This window comes from Oculina patagonica, chromosome 4 (genome assembly GCF_052425735.1).
Source record: "Oculina patagonica isolate OP01 chromosome 4, crgOcupat, whole genome shotgun sequence".
Lineage (NCBI taxonomy): Eukaryota > Metazoa > Cnidaria > Anthozoa > Scleractinia > Oculinidae > Oculina > Oculina patagonica.
Window position 1 is genome coordinate 58,108,983 of NC_135761.1, and position 18,501 is coordinate 58,127,483.

General features: G+C 41.0%; 2 protein-coding genes and 1 long non-coding RNA gene across 10 annotated transcripts in view; all 3 read right to left on the reverse strand.

Moving 5' to 3' along the window:
• The window catches only part of LOC144650899 (uncharacterized), a 217,039-nt gene that overhangs the window by 68,721 nt on the left and 129,817 nt on the right, over window positions 1-18,501 (reverse strand). The gene's annotated exons all lie outside the window — the stretch shown is intronic.
• On the reverse strand, window positions 150-5,247 carry LOC144650923 (uncharacterized). The gene is made up of 3 exons (XR_013570225.1): window positions 4,374-5,247; window positions 3,478-3,591; window positions 150-2,159 (listed from the first exon to the last, which is right to left on the reverse strand). It is a non-coding gene; the product is annotated as an uncharacterized LOC144650923 (long non-coding RNA).
• Window positions 11,869-18,501, reverse strand: part of LOC144650892 (uncharacterized) — a 136,523-nt gene continuing 129,890 nt past the window's right edge. For 5 of the 8 annotated variants that reach the window (XM_078510673.1, XM_078510670.1, XM_078510672.1 and 2 more), the window contains one exon: window positions 11,869-17,615. In XM_078510673.1, coding sequence (XP_078366799.1) covers window positions 11,884-17,615 — 5,732 coding nt within the window. In that variant the 3' untranslated portion in view covers window positions 11,869-11,883. Of the gene's footprint in view, window positions 17,943-18,501 lie in introns of all 8 variants that reach the window. The other 3 variants (XM_078510675.1, XM_078510674.1, XM_078510669.1) reach the window with 1 other exon arrangement.

Sequence of the window (18,501 nt, forward strand, 5' to 3'; positions counted from 1 at the left end):
GCTCCCCAGTTAATTATTTTGCATTTATTGGACTCTGAATTCTGGCCATTGTACAACTTTAAGGCTAATAATTTTTTATTCGTTTTTTTTTTTATTAATAAATAATAATTAATATTGTTCCTTATTTCTTTTTTACTGTGTCCGGGGGGTGGGGGGTGGGGGGTACTCCCTAAAATTTATTATGGGGGTGTGCCGCTGAGTTGCTGAGACTCTGGACCTGTTCCAGAGACAAAAGGTTCAATTTGTGACCCTGTTCGAGTCAAACACTGCAAAGTAGGTACCCTGTTCCAGCAATATCCACAATGGAAATATATGAAGATAGATATAAAAACACTAGCGTACATCACAAAGCGCTTACTTGACTTCGTCTGTGGCTAAGAGATAAAGCGATGAAAGGAGCGGAGTTTCATAGCTATACTTGATAGTGTTTAATCAGGATTCTGGGAAAACAATCAACCCTGTTCTAGAGTCAAAAGGGTGATTTGTATACAGTCTGTTTCAGAGTCAGAGAGGCAAAAAGCATACCCTGTTGAGCGGCACATACCCGTATAGCTCTTATATGGGAGTACCATCCCCCCTCTCCCCCCCCCCTCCGGGTACCGTGTACAGCAACACCAAATAAGAGAACAAACAAAATCAATCAAAACGTTATAATTCCACCGACAGCATTAAGAAGTCTGGATGGGAAATTATGTTGCAAAACGGGCAATTATGTTACCTTCGTGTAGAAAAAAGGAGGGAGGAGTAGGGCTGCATGTCGGGGTAGATAGGCATATCACATGGTAAATTAGGCATTTTTGTTGTTGCTTTACCAGCTTTAAAAGAAAGAAAATCACTTAACATTTAGAGTATAAAGGAAATAACAAACATCTACATTTATAATAAGGTTGATTTTAATTTTTTAATTCACTCATTTATTTTTATTTTCACTATTTGCCTATATTTAAATTTTGAATGGAAATGGCAGAGGTTGTAGCTAAGGGTTTACAGCATATTGCCCAAACCAAGCTAACCACAAGCAAACTAGAGTGAAAGCTAACCGCAAGGAAACCGGATGAATAAAGCTAACTGCGAGCAAACAGGGGTGAACCTAACTCCGGAAACAAAGAAGTGACATTCTGTCATTCCACCGAATAGGGTCACCCCATCCCCAACCCCCCCCCCCCCAAAAAAAAAAAAAAAAAAAGAAATAAGATGATAGCACCTTATTTACTTTTACATGTCTTTTGACTCCCCTTCCTCTTAAGGGGTTTCACTTCACTTACAGAAAAAAAAGCAAAAATTCTGGGAAGCTAGAATATTGTTTGCGAGTCTCAAACTCAGTTTTGCTATTTGATTACGCAGATAAAAAAATAGAATCATGTTTGCTTGTGTATAAAACTATGCAAGAAAAATGTAACATCAATACTTTGACTACTCTTTTAAAAATTTGTTTGTATTATTGTCCACATTTTTATGGAGTCATGTTGCTCATTCGTCATGGAGTTCACAAAGTAAGCAAGTGAGTCACAATTTGGTTGCTACATGGTACCTTATGGATACTGCAAATTTTATCTGGCTTTAGAATATTTCACTTATTTTAAAAATATAGCTGTTCTTATAAATTGTACACAGCATATAGTACATGAGAATGAAATTGGTAATGCATATTGCTTGCAATAACGGTTTTAAACTCACCTATACTTTAGAATTACAGTACCACCAGTTTCAGCATAACCAATCCAAATTCAAATAATTACATTGCTTTGTAACTCCATTACCTCCCCCAAGGTCAACCAAAGATCTTATCATATAATTAGACAACTACATGTAAGTCCTGTGTAGTTGAGGGCTCAAAACATTTCCAAGAACACTTGCAGGTCATGTTAACTGGCCAAACAGATTTTAGCTTGGTCACATGTGGTTTCTTACCAGTCAAAACATTGAAAATAGCAATTGTAAACTACCACCATTTAGGTTAACATTTGAAATACAAATTTTGCTTATTTGCAGCTTTTCTTGATTTTAATTTACATGTAATTTACTAGTCTCTTAAAAATAGCATCATGACGACATCCAAACATCGAGTTGGATTTAATCTTTCCTGTTTTCTATTTATGTCCTTGTCCTTGTCTGTTTTTGTGGCTGTGGCGCTGCAAACTCTGCAACTCATGTTAACCCTGAAAAAAGTCAAATGCCACAGATTAAATTAAAATTGATTTATTGGCATCAATATCAATAATTTATAAAACAACGAAAACACTTAACTCGAGCTTGTTTAACAGAAGCCAAACCACTAAAGGCAAAAGGATATTATTCCATTAGATATTTAACAGAGATGTATCAGCACAGACTATTTTTTTACTGATAACTGCGAAGTCGACTAAATATTTTAATAAACTCAAAGCATCACTGCAAACCCTAACACCCCCTCTTAATTAAAAGGTTTGGCCTTTAAACAACCCCCCCTCCCCCTAGCCCTTTTGGAACTTCCATTTACCTTACATGGGATGGATCTGAATATTTGGGTTTTCCTTGGTGTAAGAACCTGTGAAATATTTGTTTGTTTTGGAGCTATTGTTTTCCTGCTCCATGTTGTTCTTTCATGCCTTGTTTCACTGGTTCATACACTGAGGATGAGCTGGATATCTGCCATAACCACACATTGGAATTTTAAAAGGAGTTTGTGAGGGGAGGTGACATTCAAACCATTTAACCTTCCACAGTGAGGCTAGGGTATAGATATTTTCTGGTACAAGATCTAGACATTTCATGAAAACATACTTTTAGTGAAATATTATTTATTTAAATTGTCTACTAATACATTGTAGTTGTTTTGAATGTCATTGAGGAGAGACAAACTAACTCCCGAGTTAGGATTTCGAGTTGGATTTCGAGTTGGATTTTCGAGTTGGATTTTCGAATTAGGATTTCGAGTTGGATTTTTTTGACAAAGCAAAACCCATTACAATTATTGAAAGCTAACCGTAAACAGGCTAACCGGAGTGCATAGAAGGCTAACCGAAGTGAATAGTAGGCTAACAGGAGTGTGTAGAAGGCTAACCGGAGTGCATAGTAGGCTAACCGGAGTGTATAGTAGGCTAACCGGAGTGCATAGTAGGCTAACCGGCGTGTATAGTAGGCTAACGGGAGTGCTTAGTACGGTAAGCAACTCAAAAATCCAACTCGAAATCCTAACTTGAAATCCAACTCGAAAATCCAACTCGAAATCCAACTCGAAATCTTAACTCGAAATCCAACTCGAAAATCCAACTCGTAGATCCAACTCGAAATCCTAACTCGAAATCCAACTCGAAATCTTAACTCGGTGAATAGGCAACCTCCATTGAGGAGTTGAATAATGAATGCAAAATATTTCACAAAGTAAGAAGATCAGCAGCAACCAAATGCAGATTAAAGCAGCTGGGTAAAAAAAGGACGAAACTGAATAAAAAAAAATAAATATTTCAATTATAACTAAAATATAAAACTAGATACCTGATTTACTTTGCTGATGTCCACTTTGCACAGAGCATTCTATACCAAGTTCAACAAAACTTGACTGTAGGTTTTCTTCATTCATTGCGGCTTAATGGCAGAACATAACACTAGCTAAAAGAAGGATTGACATAATAATCTATTAAAAACCACCACACTAGCTCTAATTAATGGCCCTGTTTATAAAAAGAATTTATAAAAAAATCTGTCTTATTTAATGGATCTCATCAAATATAATAATATTAGCCTCTTTCGTTTATACACTCAGTGTAGTAACCCTTCCTTCCTACAATGGGATATTTAGCTTTTCTACTTGGGGATTTCTTGTTAACTTACCTGTATAGAAAAAACATTGCCACATCATAAAAGCTTTTCTCCTAACAGTAATATTGACAATATTTTCAAAGATACACATTCAACACTGTCATAATGATAGTCAATGTATTAAAGTTTGCATACACAGCTGCATACAGTGTCTAAAATGGCATGAATTACAAGTACAGCGAACAATTGTGTTTTATAAAATTACTCAAAATAATTAACTAAGATACTTTTATGTGGAAATAAACTAAGTTTTTTTTTGTCTCTGCTGAGGTGTGGTAAAAACGTGTCAACGCAAGAAATTCGCAACGTAACGATCTCTTGGCGTATTCGTCCACGACTCCAAAAATTCGTTCAAACGAACTCTAACAGCGAGTAAATAAGAATAAATAGTTTAGCTGGGAGTTTGAATAAAAACATTTAAGTCATTAAGCTCATAAACAATTCAACTTAATATAAAGTTCTGTAAACCAGAACCACTAAACCGACGCAAATTCACTCATAAAGCATATAATTACAGATTTTCACAAAAAACATGGACTTATAGTGTATTCAGCAAAGTCAAAGTTTGTTACCTCATATTTGAAGTCGGAGAATGATTGTCAATTCAGCAGGGCAAAGCTTTCAACCAGCTCAATTAATCGGAGGCAAAGCGGCAGTTTTTCGTATTATTATCCAACCGCGTAGCACATGTGTAAGCTATAAATTATACTCCAGCACCACCGACCTTTGAATTATCTGCGAAGGTCTATTTCAGCCTTTTCCTTCCATGTAGCAATTGACACTTCTTTTTTCCTTCACTTTAGTGAATTGAGTTTCCTAGAGTTGGTCAGCGAAACGGAAAAAACGAAACGGCAGAAACGGTAGAAACTCGCTCGCTCTCCACCTGTGCCATTTTTTCGGGTCTCCCTGTAAGCCCTTATCGTTTGCCATAACTTCCATGATGTGTAAAACCTTTAGACGGTGTAGACCGAGAAATATTTACAAATTAAGACATTTCTTTTTCCTGCTCGGTTTCTCCTTGTGCTTCGTTCAGCTTACAAACGGTCCGGGTTGTTCACTTTGTCCTTCATGTAAATCTAAATGGACTGACCATGGAAAAGTACTTGCGCCCGCGGACCAATAGCAATGCTATCACTTGGTCAGCGGTCAACTTCAAAAAAACACGCGACCTTGACCAGTTCTAAACCTGAGCCCGCGATATGGTCATGTGATACTGGTCAGCGGATACCTTGCTTTGACAGCTGTCAATTGACCATAAAATGGATGTCCAATATCAAAGATCTTAGTCGTTTACCTCACTCATTTCTGGTTAACCAAGGAGGCAGATTGTCTCCCCCCCGCTTGGGCTGCCTTGGGACTCCCCTCCCCCTCCCCAAGAGTCTGTAGGCGCGGGGCGCGCGCGTACGCAACCAAATTTTTTCGCCTTCATGGTTTGACAAAAATCATTACGCGCATTACCTATGGTGCTCCGCTCACGGCGCCTGCGGCGCCGTGCGAGCTCCGCTATAAAAATCATTCAAGTCGTGATCCATCCGTATTTTTTGGTAAATGAAAAACTTTAAGTTACTATACGAACCGTCAACTTCAAATTCATCCAAACCGCGCGCAATTAACGAAATACCCCTTCTATTCACCTCTCCCCCGAGAAAACAAAAAACGAGCTTTTACACGAGGCTCTTGAAACAAGGTTGTGTATTTTTTTACAACTAGGAACAATTTATATTAGAAATCATAGGCTATGAATTACCATTTCGTGAATTTCAGGGTTATTCAAGGCATTAATTTTGGCAACAGCAAATAAAAGTCAGTGCTTTCAGTTTTTCGAATATTTTTTTTTTTTAATTTACCGCGAGTTTTTACAAATAGATAAGAGCTTACATGTATGTGCAAAACGAACACTAGTCAACTAACTATCTAGTCGATAGTGTAGTTTGGTTTGTTAATTACCAACGACCATAGCCTCCTACACAAACGTTCTTTGGGCTTGTCACGCGTTCTTTTCCCACGAAGGTCTTGGGGGAGTGCTTGTAAGCTATCTGTTCCACAAACTAGTTAGGGTGCAACAGACCAGGAGATCGTTGCAAGGATCGGGAAGGCCACAACTGCATTCCATATCCTAAGGCCAATTTGGAGGTCACGTGCAATCTCAGTGAAGACCAAGATTTGAATCTTCAATTGATACCAATGTGAAGGCGTCCAACAATAGGATACAGACCTTCGTCAATCACTGTCTCCGTCATATCTTCCGAATTCGATGGTAGGACAAAGTCAGGGCCGTAACCAGACCTTTGCCATATACGAGGCAAGATCTTGCTAGGGGGTTCTGGGCGCAACCCCCATCAGAGAATTTTGAAATGTTGAAGCTCTGAAACTCTTTCTTCAACATTTTCATAAGGTATTTCTTCAGAAAAATAATTCTTGTTCAACATATTTTGTTTTTAATTTTGGGTTAAAATCTAGACGAGGCAAGTGCCTCGTCTTGCCTCTTGCTAGTTACGGCCCTGATAAAGTCAGAATTGAAGATCTATGTAAGAAAGCAGTCCACCTGCAAGTCAGGAAAAGGAAATGGCGCTGGCTAAGTCATACGCTGAGACAACCCTTTGGCAATGTGACCAGGCATGCCCTTCAATGGAAACCTCAGGGTAAAAGGACTGAAGGCCAAAAACAACATGGAGAAGGTAAACATAGGCTGAATTCCCGGGCTGAATTACAACAAACTCAGTGGACTGAGCTATCTAGAACCAACTGAGACAAGTGGCCAAGGACAGGGGAAGGTGGATGTTCGAATGGGAACTCATGGGTTCAGTCAGTCAGGTAAATCAGATCAGTTAAGCTGCGTTCACATTAGGCCGAAACATGATTAGTCTGATCACGAATGAAACATGTTTCGCTGTGAAAAGTGTTCACATCAGGCAGTGCATTGCGCGAATCATGATTGAAACATGATTGGTCTGATCATGATTGGAACTACCTCATTAAAAATGGCGGACATGCGGTGAGTAGGCGAGTGCCCAAAAGCTTCAAATTTGGGCTTCCTATGAGACCAAATGTTTATTTAAAATATGGGCAAATAAAGCGATACAACATGAATTATCGGTAACGGATAGAAAGCAGAATATTTGGCAAAATATCGCCACGAAAGTTTACGACGGCGGCTACAAGCGCGCAGCATTGCAGCATCACAAATGAAAAACAAACTTCACAAAATAAAAATCTTCTGCTACCGACTGATAGCGCAAATTCGGACAACAGTGCCTTCTTGCTAAACGCTTGAAAGTCCTGCTTCATCGAAGGGCTTGAAAATAGACAGAAAGACAAAGATGTAATCGAAACTTTATTGTAATTTCGAGCTATATTTTTACGGTGAAGAATTATGTAAGAACCGTGAAGCCGCATAATTTACACACCAGGCATGAAACGTGTTTAAAACTAACACCTAATGTGAACAATGCAATAACAAGCATGTTTAGGTGAAACATGTTCCGTTGAAACATGTTTCGGGTTAAATGTGAACGCAGCTTTAGTCAGTCAGTTCAGTCAGGTAAGTAAGTACGTGATAAGCTATACAGGGGTTTCTGGGGACATGCTCTTGGAATTGTTTGTACTTGGGTCACCTAAAGTTCCCGCCGGGAAATTCCGCCAAAATGGCCAATCGCTGGTTGAAAATTTCTCAATTGACAGTGATAATGCATTTCAAACATAAAAGCCAGTTATGGGCATTAATCTTTGGCATGAATGCCATCATCATATTACGAGATGAAATAGATGGCGTCAATTTTTCTCCTTTTCTGTCTTAACAATAACGGAGTGATCTCCCCCATCACTCACCGCGAAATCAAGTCAACCGCCAAAATTCTCCAAACCCCAAGGTTAGAAATAATGGTCGGTCCCTAAGAACAACTGAAGAAGGTCGGCCGAACAAGAACTATGGCAAAGAGGATCACGATAAAACGAAATTGAACGTCAAGTCTAGAATCGATCAGACCAGTTTAGATGCCCTATGCTTAATGAAGGAGCGAAGAAGATAATAGGAAAAAGAAAACAATAAACTTAAGGCATCTTACATGAAATGTTTACGAAAAAAAAAATAACAATTGGAAGAACCAAGGTATTTGTTTCGAACACTTTTCAAACGAAAAAATTGAGAAAGCATCATCGAAGCTTCGCCAGATGTTGTGTATACGAAGGGCTATAATTATAAGAAAAAGCTTGAAACTCAAAACTTTTACGTTCGAATGGCAAGACTTGGGGTCTAGTCGCAGGGACTAATCCCTTAGTGTGTACACACTAAAAAATTTAACGATTGGTGGGACTATTCGGTCGCTGCGACTAGTCCAAGAAATCAAACCAGCTTAATTCGTGGGACTAGTCGCAGGGACCAAAAATGTGGTCCCTGCGACTAAATACAAGTCCCTGACCTTAAAGTTGTTCTTAAAACACCCCGAAGACAAAGAGCTTGATGGAAAGTTATGACTACTTGGCTGAGGGTAACGCTGTTCCCTGAGTATCAGGAAACACAAGATAATAATAAGAAAAAAAATAAGATGTGTTTATAGTGGTCATGCACTTAGCTTCATATCTCAATGAGATAGCTAGTTTACAGGCATGCCACTGAAACAGAGGAAACAAATAATTTTATAAATGAACATAACAGGGTTAAAAATCCCAACTGGCAGGAGGCAGACCAGTTGGCTATATACAAAGCGTGGTCGAGGATTTGAACTCGGGACAACCGAGAAACAAATCCAGCTAGTGGCAAGGGCAGGCCTCGAACCGGTGACCTCCGGATTACAACACCAGCGCCCTAAACCACTCGGCCACGCTTGCCTCCTGATATGCGACACTACTCAAGATGGACAAGGAAAATCACTGAATTTTGTATTTCCGGATTTTATTTTACTGCTAAAAAAGGAATTCGTCTTTGTTAGAACCTTTTGTAGCAGTGGAGCTTGGTCCCTAATGCAAATGTTAGAAAAATCAGGACCCTGAACATTTGTGCCTCGGAGACGTTACGCACTACATTTTTACGGTCGGAGTCCTAAAGCCCTTAACCCATATGCACCCAGTATTTTACCTTCTTTGTATACCTACCCAAACTATAAACCAGGAGTTTTCTTTCATTTTCCCTTGAAAAAGTTTTTTGTTATCCGGAACATTTTTTTCCGCCTGGTGGCCGACTGTGTCTGTCCACTAGTGGACGAGAAATGCAGATTGCCAGAAGGTTAAGAAAGAGAACAAACGATAAAGACCTCTAGCAACGCAGGCTGACAAATAATAAGAAAGTTATTTCTACTCTTAGAAACTCGGTAAAAATAAACAACTCGATAACACGAGTACTACAACTCTTCTTACTGCTGGGCTTTTCTAATACACTTAATTTGACCGACGGTTCGATTTATATCAATATGTATATAGCAATAAAATTCGACGCAGCAATGCTAAAAAGTCGGTATTTTGTCTGGCAGTACAGTCCCCAATATAGTGCCAAAACTCTCTCCCCCGCAGAGGCCTCTTTCGTGTTCCGTACGGGCTGGGAAATGGGGAGAGGTTAAAAGTAAGCGCGCGGAGCCTGGACAAATTCGAAACGAAAGCACGCGGGGGACACTGGGAACGGAAAAGGAAATGCGCGTCCCCCGCGCTCCCCTAGCCTTATTTGTCATTTTCGTGTTTTCCCCTTCCTCCCTCCGTATTTTTTGCTTTCCACTACTAACGGAGCCTCTGCGGAGGAGAGAATTTCCAAAACAAAAAAACAATTGCAATATGGTGCGATTGTTTTTTTTTGTTGTTGGTTTGAAATTTTGATTGTTGTAATTGCTGTCAGCTTTGTTTCTCAAAATGCCCTTATATTAAATCAAACTTTATACCTGAGGTCACCTGAGCACTGGGATCAAATTCACTAAATAGATGTTTACATAGAACTTTGTTAGGACTCCTTGCTTTGTTTATTTCGGCATTCTTTACAAAATTATGCATGTGATGTTTGTAAAAGATGAACTCCTCGTTGACTCAAATATTGAGTCTGGACAGAAGTTCATAACTCACGAATACCGAACACGCAATAACATGTTCGACTTTGCAACGAGTTACTTCAATTTCAATTTTAAGCCGTAAATTTTCTCACAGAAACTAAAAAAATATATACAGTGTATCTAAGCAAGGTTTTTTTATGAACGAAATGAAAAACAACTCATCCGTAAGGGACAAGATAAAATTCGTCACCTTTCCAGAAGAAAAAATACATGCTTTCTGTACAATCAAAGTGGCATCGAGATTTTTTTTTACTGAAACTACGGGTCTTTTAACTGTCTTGTTAAAAAATTGAAAATTCTATTTACCGTACAAAATCCGCAAAAAAGTCTGGCAGTGTCGTAACGATACTGAGTTCAGGTAGTGCTTGCTGAGCAGTCTCTTTAACGTAATTCAAATCCTCCTCAGAATGACGTGTTTGGTCAATCCAAAGATACTTAAGCTTCGGCAAGTTGCTGACGTGTGGCACGATAGATCTCACAGCGTGACCCAGTGAATTGCCTGACAGGTTCAACGTAAGCAGATCAGGAATGAATTGAAAGCTCTCCAGCAGACCAGCCAAGTCATGTTCATCCATATCTAACTTTTTAAGATTCAACTTTCTCAAATTGGGGAAGAACTGGAGACTCTTTGTGAGTGGAGCAAGACAACCTCTCACGCTGAAACCACTGAAAGTAAGCTCGCTCAAAGGCAGTGTTTTGTTAAATCCGCCAAACAACGCCTCCATTTCCTCAGCTTTCAAAAATCTTTCATCCACCCCAGTTAGCACGAGTACTTCAAGGGACAATATTTCAGGAAGTGAACGACAGAGCGCCGCAGCTACTGCTGGAGTCAGAGTTATTCCATCCAGGTTAAGTCTTTCGAGAGACTTCAGTGTGAAACTAGCCATTGTGTTTACTTCCGCTGTTGAGCAAAGTGCGTTCAGCAGGCCACATAAGTCATTTTCATCCATGTTTAACTTTTCAAGATTCAACAGCCTTAAGTTAGGAAAGAAGTAAAGGATTTTCGTGAATGGAGCAAGACAACCTCTCACGCTGAAGCCACTTAAAGTGAGACTGTACAAAGGCAACGTTTTGTTAAATCCGCCAAAGAGCGCATTCATTTCCTCAGCCTGCTTCCATCCACTCCAGTTAACTCGAGCTTTTGTAAGGATGACATTTCAGGAAGTGACCAACCAAGCGCTGCGGCTACTGTTGGTGTCAGCCTTATTCCATCCAGATCAAGGCTCTTGTCAACTTGGCCGCGTGTGAGACTCCAGAATGTGTCTAAATCTCTCGTGCAGTAATTGAAGCTGAAGGAATCCCGATATTTCACCCGTATGCTCAGTGCCGTCAGATCACGAATGAACCTAAAGCTCCCCAGCAGACTATACTGGTCATGTTAATCCAAATATAACTTTTCAAGCTTTAACTCCCTCAAATTGGGGAAGAAGCGGAAGCTTTTGGTGAGTGGAGCAATACTGCCTTCCACGCTAAAACCACTTAAAGTAAGCTTGTTCAAAGCCATTGTTTTGTTAAATCCGCCAAACAGCGCCTTCATTTCCTTAGCTTGCAAAATACTTCCATGCACTCCAGTTAACTCGAGTTCTTGCAAGAACGACATTTCAAAAAGTGACCGACCGAGCGCCGTGGCGGCTGCTGGAGTCAAGCATGACTTCTGTGAACACAAGCTTGCAGTGACAGATGGATCAGAATCTACAGTAGATTCCGTAAATAGTCTAACATGGTCATCACACTGCAGGAGCAATTCTGTTATGTAAAACTGAAACTGACCATTACGGCAATAAAGGAATGAACTGAAAAAGCAGCGCCAGCGTCCAAGGAAAAAATTCTGCACCTTTCTTAGCAAGTTTCCAACTGTGAGAACTTTAGAACTCTCTGGTATTGTTAATTCATCAAGACCTCTTGCATTGCTGTCAGTTTGAGTTCAAGAGATTAGTTCTCAACTTTCTAGACACAAATTCATTCAAAGCGGCAATGAGTATTTTAAATACATTTAAACTACTTTTTTTCGACTTAGTCTCTTGGTAAACAGTTCGAAAAGTCACTTAAAAAGTCAGTACCAGAGAGGGATTGTCAGAGGTAACAGATGAAAGAGCACATGACACTTAGAAGAATCACTCGTGCCTCCATAAATTTTGAGTTCAGGTAGTGTTTGCTGGACTGTATCTCGAACATAATTAAAATCCTCCTCAGAATGACCTGTTTGTTCAATCCAAAGATACTGAAGCTTCAGCAAGTTGCTGACGTGTGGCACGATGTATCTCACTGCGTGACCCAGTGGATTGCCTGACAGGTTCAGCATTGACAGCTCAGGAATAAATTGAAAGCTCTCCAGCAGACCAACCAAGTCATGTTCATCCATACTTAACTTTCTAAGATTTAAATATGTCAAACTCGGGAAGAACTGGAGGCTCTTGGTGAGCGGGGCAAGACAACCTGTCACGCCGAAATCACTGAAAGTAAGCTCGCTCAAAGGCAGTGTTTTGCTAAATCCTCCAAACAACAGCTCCATTTCCTCAGCTTTCAAAATGCTTTCATCCACCCCAGTTAGCTCGAGTACTTCAAGGGAAACCATTTCAGGAAGTGACCGACCGAGCGCCGCAGCTGCTGCTGGAGTCAGGGTTATTCCATCCAGGTTAAGTCTTTCGAGAGACTTCAGTGTGAAACTAGCCATTGTGTTTACTTCCGCTGTTGAGCAAAGTGCGTTCAGCAGGCCACATAAGTCATTTTCATCCATGTTTAACTTTTCAAGATTCAACAGCCTTAAGTTAGGAAAGAAGTGAAGGATTTTCGTGAATGGAGCAAGACAACCTCTCACGCTGAAGCCACTTAAAGTGAGACTGTACAAAGGCAACGTTTTGTTAAATCCGCCAAAGAGCGCATTCATTTCCTCAGCCTGCAAAATGCTTCCATCCACTCCAGTTAACTCGAGCTTTTGTAAGGATGACATTTCAGGAAGTGACCAACCAAGCGCTGCGGCTACTGTTGGTGTCAGCCTTATTCCATCCAGATCAAGGCTCTTGTCAACTTGGCCGCGTGTGAGACTCCAGAATGTGTCTAAATCTCTCGTGCAGTAATTGAAGCTGAAGGAATCCCGATATTTCACCCGTATGCTCAGTGCCGTCAGATCACGAATGAACCTAAAGCTCCCCAGCAGACTATACTGGTCATGTTCATCCAAATATAACTTTTCAAGCTTTAACTCCCTCAAATTGGGGAAGAAGCGGAAGCTTTTGGTGAGTGGAGCAATACTGCCTTCCACGCTAAAACCACTTAAAGTAAGCTTGTTCAAAGCCATTGTTTTGTTAAATCCGCCAAACAGCGCCTTCATTTCCTTAGCTTGCAAAATACTTCCATGCACTCCAGTTAACTCGAGTTCTTGCAAGAACGACATTTCAAAAAGTGACCGACCGAGCGCCGTGGCGGCTGCTGGAGTCAAGCTTATTCCATTCAAGATCAGTTTGTCATGAGCCCGGTGTGAGAAACTACCGTATGTGTGCGATTCTGTTGTGTAGCAACGTGCTTGTCTCAGATGTTCAGCCCGTACGCTCAGTGCCCTCAGATTTGGGATAAATCTTAAGCTCTCCAGCAGACTACATACATCATCTTCATTCATATTCAACTGTCCTAGATCTAACTCCCTTAACCTGGGGAAGAAGCAAAAGCTTTTGGAAAGAGGAGCAAGACAACCTCTCACTCCGAAACCGCTAAAGGTAAGCTTGTACAAGGGCAATGTTTTGCTAAATCCGCCAAACAGCTCCTCCATTTCCTCAGCTTGCACAATGTTTTCCTCATCTCCAGTTAACTCAAGTTCTTTTAAGGATGACATTTCAGGAAGTAACCGACCAAGCGCTGCAGCTACTGCTGGAGTCAGGCTTATTCCACCCAGGTGCAGTTCCTCCAGAGTTTTGTGTGTAACACTAGCTGTTGTGTTTACTTCTGCTGTGCAGCAATGTGCTTGACACAGTGGTTTGCCCTTTACGCTCATTGTCTTGAGATTAGGAATGAATCTTAATTTCTCTAGCAAACCAATGAAATTATGTTCATCCATATTGAACTCGCGATAGAACCCTCCAAGATTCAACTCTCTCAAATTGGGGAAAAAGCAGAAGCTTTTGGTGAGTGGAGCAAGACAACCTGTCACGCTGAAACCACTGACAGTAAGCCGTTGCAAAGGCAACGTTTTGTTAAATCTGCCAAACAGCGCCTCAATTTCCTCAACTTGCAAAGCACTTCCATTAACCCCAACTAAAGCGAGTTCTTCTAAGGCCACCATTTCAGGAAGTAACTGACCGAGTGCCGCGGCTGCTGCTGGAGTTAGGCTTATTTCACTCAGTTCAATTTCTTTGAGAGCCTTGTGCGTAAATCTGCCGACTGTGTTTACTTTCGCTGTAGAACAAAGTGGGTAACTCAGTGGTTTGCCCCATACTGTCAGTTTCATCAGATTAGGAACGAATCTTAAGCTGTCCAACAAACAGCACAAGTTATGTTCATCCACATTGAACTCTGCGAGATCCAACCATACCAAATTAGGGAAGAAGCGGAAACTGTTTGTGAGTGGACCAATGCTGCTTCTAACGCTGAAATCACTGGAGGAAAGACAGCGCAAAGGCAATGTTCTGTTGAAACCACCAAACAGTGCATCTAGTTCCACAGCTTCCAAAATGCTTCCATCCCGCGACGTGGTTAACTCGAGTGTTCTTAAGCACGACATTTCAGGAAGTGACCGACAAAGCGCCCCTGCTGCTGCTGGAGTCAAGCTTATTCCATCCAGGTTTAAACTCTTGTCATTCCTGTTTGCATAACTGTATACGTAGGATGTTAATGATAACACTGCTGTGCAGCGATCTGCATGACCCAGAGGTTTGCTCTGTACCTTCAGTGCCGTTAGATTAGAGATGAATCTTAAGCTCTCCAGTAGAACACACTGGTCACGTTCATCCATGTTTAAATTCTCAAGCTTTAAATTTCTCAAATCGGGGAAGAAGCAGAGGCTTTTGATGAGTGGATTAAGGCAACCTGTCACCCTATAACCACTAAAAGAAAGTTTCCGCAATGGCAACGTTTTGTTAACTCCACCAAACAGCGCTTCTATTTCCTCAGTTTTCAAAACGCTTTCATCCACCCCAGTTAACTCAAGAATTTGCAAGGACGACATTTCAGGAAGCGACCGACCGAGCGCCGCAGCTGCTGCTGGAGTCAGGCTTATTCCATCCACGCACAGTCTCTCGTCAGCCCTTCGCCATGTGTCTAATTTCGTTAAGTAGCAATGTCCGTGACCCTTTTTTTCCTCCCGAATGCTCAGTGCCGTCAGATTATTACGAATGAACCTAAAGCTTTCCAGCAGACGACACTGGTCATGTTCATCTATGTCCAACTTTTCAAGCTTCAACTCCCTCAAACTGGGAAAGAAGCGAAAGCTGTTGGTGAGTGGAGCAAGACAGCCTCTAATGCTGAAACCACTGAAAGTGAGCTTGTACAAGGGCAACGTTCTGTTAAATCCGCCAAACAGATTTTCCATGTCTTCGGCTTGCAAAATACTTCCATCCACCCCAGTTAACTCGAGTACTTGAAGAGAGGGCATTTCAGGAAGTGACCGACCGAGCACGGCGGCCGCTTTTGAAGTCAGGCTTATTCCACTCAGTTCCAGTCTTTCGAGAGTCCTGTGTGTGATACTAGTAACCAGTGTTTCCACTGCTGCAGAACAACAATCTTTCAAGTCAAGGCCAAGAGTGATAGTGTTAAATCGTGGTAACAACCTGGCAAGCTGTACTGCTCCAGCTGACGTAAGGTGAACAAGGACATCGGGGCGCATATCGGAAGAACCAATAGTCAAAGAGCAGTTACTGGGATTTGGTACTTGTTCCAAAAGATCACATACCGAGTCATTGCTCTCGATGACTTTAATCTTATTTAAATGTTTACAATTTCGAATGACCGCACCAAGAGCTTTTACTGTTTGGTCACTTAAGCTATAAAAACTCAGAGAACTTAGGAACTTCAGGCATGACTTCTGTGAACACAAGCTTGCAGTGACAGATGGATCAGAATCTACAGTAGATTCCGTAAATAGTCTAACATGGTCATCACACTGCAGGAGCAATTCTGTTATGTAAAACTGAAACTGACCATTACGGCAATAAAGGAATGAACTGAAAAAGCAGCGCCAGCGTCCAAGGAAAAAATTCTGCACCTTTCTTAGCAAGTTTCCAACTGTGAGAACTTTAGAACTCTCTGGTATTGTTAGTGGCAGCTGCAAACAATTGAGCAATTGCAGTAACTTATACATTACTGAGTCTTCACCTTGATCATCAAATGAAATGAAACTAAAAAGAAAAACACAATTTTGCGCTAATGTTTTAAAGACGTTGACGTTCAGCATAAGTTCAAAAAGCGGTCTGTCTTCGGTAACAAGGACGAGTCTACCAGTGCAATAGAAACAGTGACTTAAGAGTTCAGCTTTCGAGCGAACTTCTCGGAAGGAATCGTAAACCAAGTCACTGAACCTCCTGTGCCTATCAGTGACAACAAACAGTGGCACGTCTGTCTCGTTTTCTACATCTGGTATTGTCTTTGATAAATCCAGTGTTGGGTCAGAGATTCTGACTGATGTCAAGTGTTGAAACACCTTCACTGCTCCATCGTCAGACAAACCACAAATGAACAGGAAAACATTCTCCAAGGCCTTACAATCCTCCAAGGTGTGGGCATGCTGTTCAATCCCACCGAGACTTCCTTCAGGGACACATCTATAAGTTATGTACCATGCCGCTAAGTATTCTTGAATGCTCTTGTGGATGAAGGATACCATCTCCTTTGGTTCAAGACTTGGTCCGTACTCGGATACTTGAAGAAGACCAACAATGACACTTTCTTCACTACGCAGTTTCTCAGGCAGTTGACCAAACTCGAACATTAGATCACCTTTAAGAAGACCTTCCAAAGCAACCTTTCCTATCTCAGCGAGAACTTCCTCGTAATCTGCTTCTTTCAGTTTCGAGAAGTGTACGGGAGAGTGCTTTCTGTGGCTGTGCTGTAAAACGTGTTTCATAATTGTCCGAAACAATTTCGTTTTACTTTCAGTAAGTTCCATCAACTTTTCCTTTTCTTCCTTCCATAGCAAGCAAAAAAAGAGAGTAAGTAACGGAACTCTTGCTAGGTCTTCCATCTTTCTCACCCATAGAAACCTCAATAGACCATCCACCTGAGTTTCGCTTTCCAGCATTTTTCCCATAAAGTCCTTTCTATCAGACATGCTGAACCCGGTGATCTCGGCTTGTATGTCGGCAGGTCCTCGTATCTCATCAGCTCTTGACGATCGAGTGGTTACCAGGACAGTACAGTCTCTCAGAAAGTTCCCCTGGAATATTTCGTAGATTGGAGAGCTGCTTCTGCTGCCATACTCTTCTTCTGCTTCGCTGCCAGTGCGGTACTCGTCATAACCATCAAACACAACTAGAACTTTCTCTTGGTGCTTCTGAATGTGACAGAGCAGATCATCGATTGAAGATTCCTCATCCCTTGGCAACAGACGAGAATGGCTAACGACTTCTCTTAACGTCTTGCACTTGGATACGTCTTTGAGATTAATAGACAATACAATCTCAAACTTCCTCAGTACGTCTTTCCGTTCCTCTTCCATCTTCGCACCATCTTTGTTCATATCTTCATTATCTGTACTTAATTCTTGGATATCTTCAATGGCGTCTCCATCGTCTTTACATTCGTCGTCGCTGAACTTCTTATGTGCACCTTCCCGTTCCTTGGCCTCTTCCATCTTCGCTCCTTCAAGATTCGACCAATCTACAAGCAGCCTTTTAACGAAAGTTGATTTTCCAATACCAGTCTCCCCTTGCACAAGAATTCTTTTTGGTACAGCTCCATTTTTGGTTTTCTCAGTGAAAAGTTCAGTGTAATGGCCCAGTTCCTTTTTTGATGACCCAGCTAAGGTTTGTTCCTCTTTCACCCAGGACAGTCGAGTGTAGATCTGGTCAAGGTCAACTTGAAATACTGAGGACCACACAGTGGTGGGCACCTTGGCTGTTTTTTGATAATGCTCCACAAGCTTCTTCTGACAGGCTTTGACATCAAACGTGTTCAAAAGAGAAGCACCTGACAAGAAAAAAGCATAAAAGCGAACAGATATAGAAATGACAAATGAATACTACATTTATACATATAACCAACCCTCCAAGTTCCGACCATTTTAGTCGTCATGGCGACTAGAATTTTGGAAGAAGAGAAGAAGAAGACTGCTCCAGAGCTTGAGCAAACTATCACCCGAACTGAAAAATGCTCTGAACGTTATGGATTCACTTTAAAAAAATAGTTGTTCTGCTATTAAAACCTACTGGGGAAAAGTACCACAGCATTTTGGGTTTTGTAAACTGTTGTTTTAATTTTGTATTCTCTTTGTTTCTTTCGTTAAGTTTTATCCCGGGAAAAATTTCGTGGTAAAATTTCGTTTCATTCACGCTTTTTGGCACGTAGATTTACAAATAATTATATATTTTGGCGACCAAAATTTCCCATTGACGACTTGACCTAAATAGGTAGTCGCAAATGGTTACTAAGGAAAACTGTTAACTTGGAGGGTTGATAGCAAAACCCTACATTAACTGGTCAGTCCGCTGTTAGGCAGTCACCCTCTAGTAAGCACTCATCAAGCTCC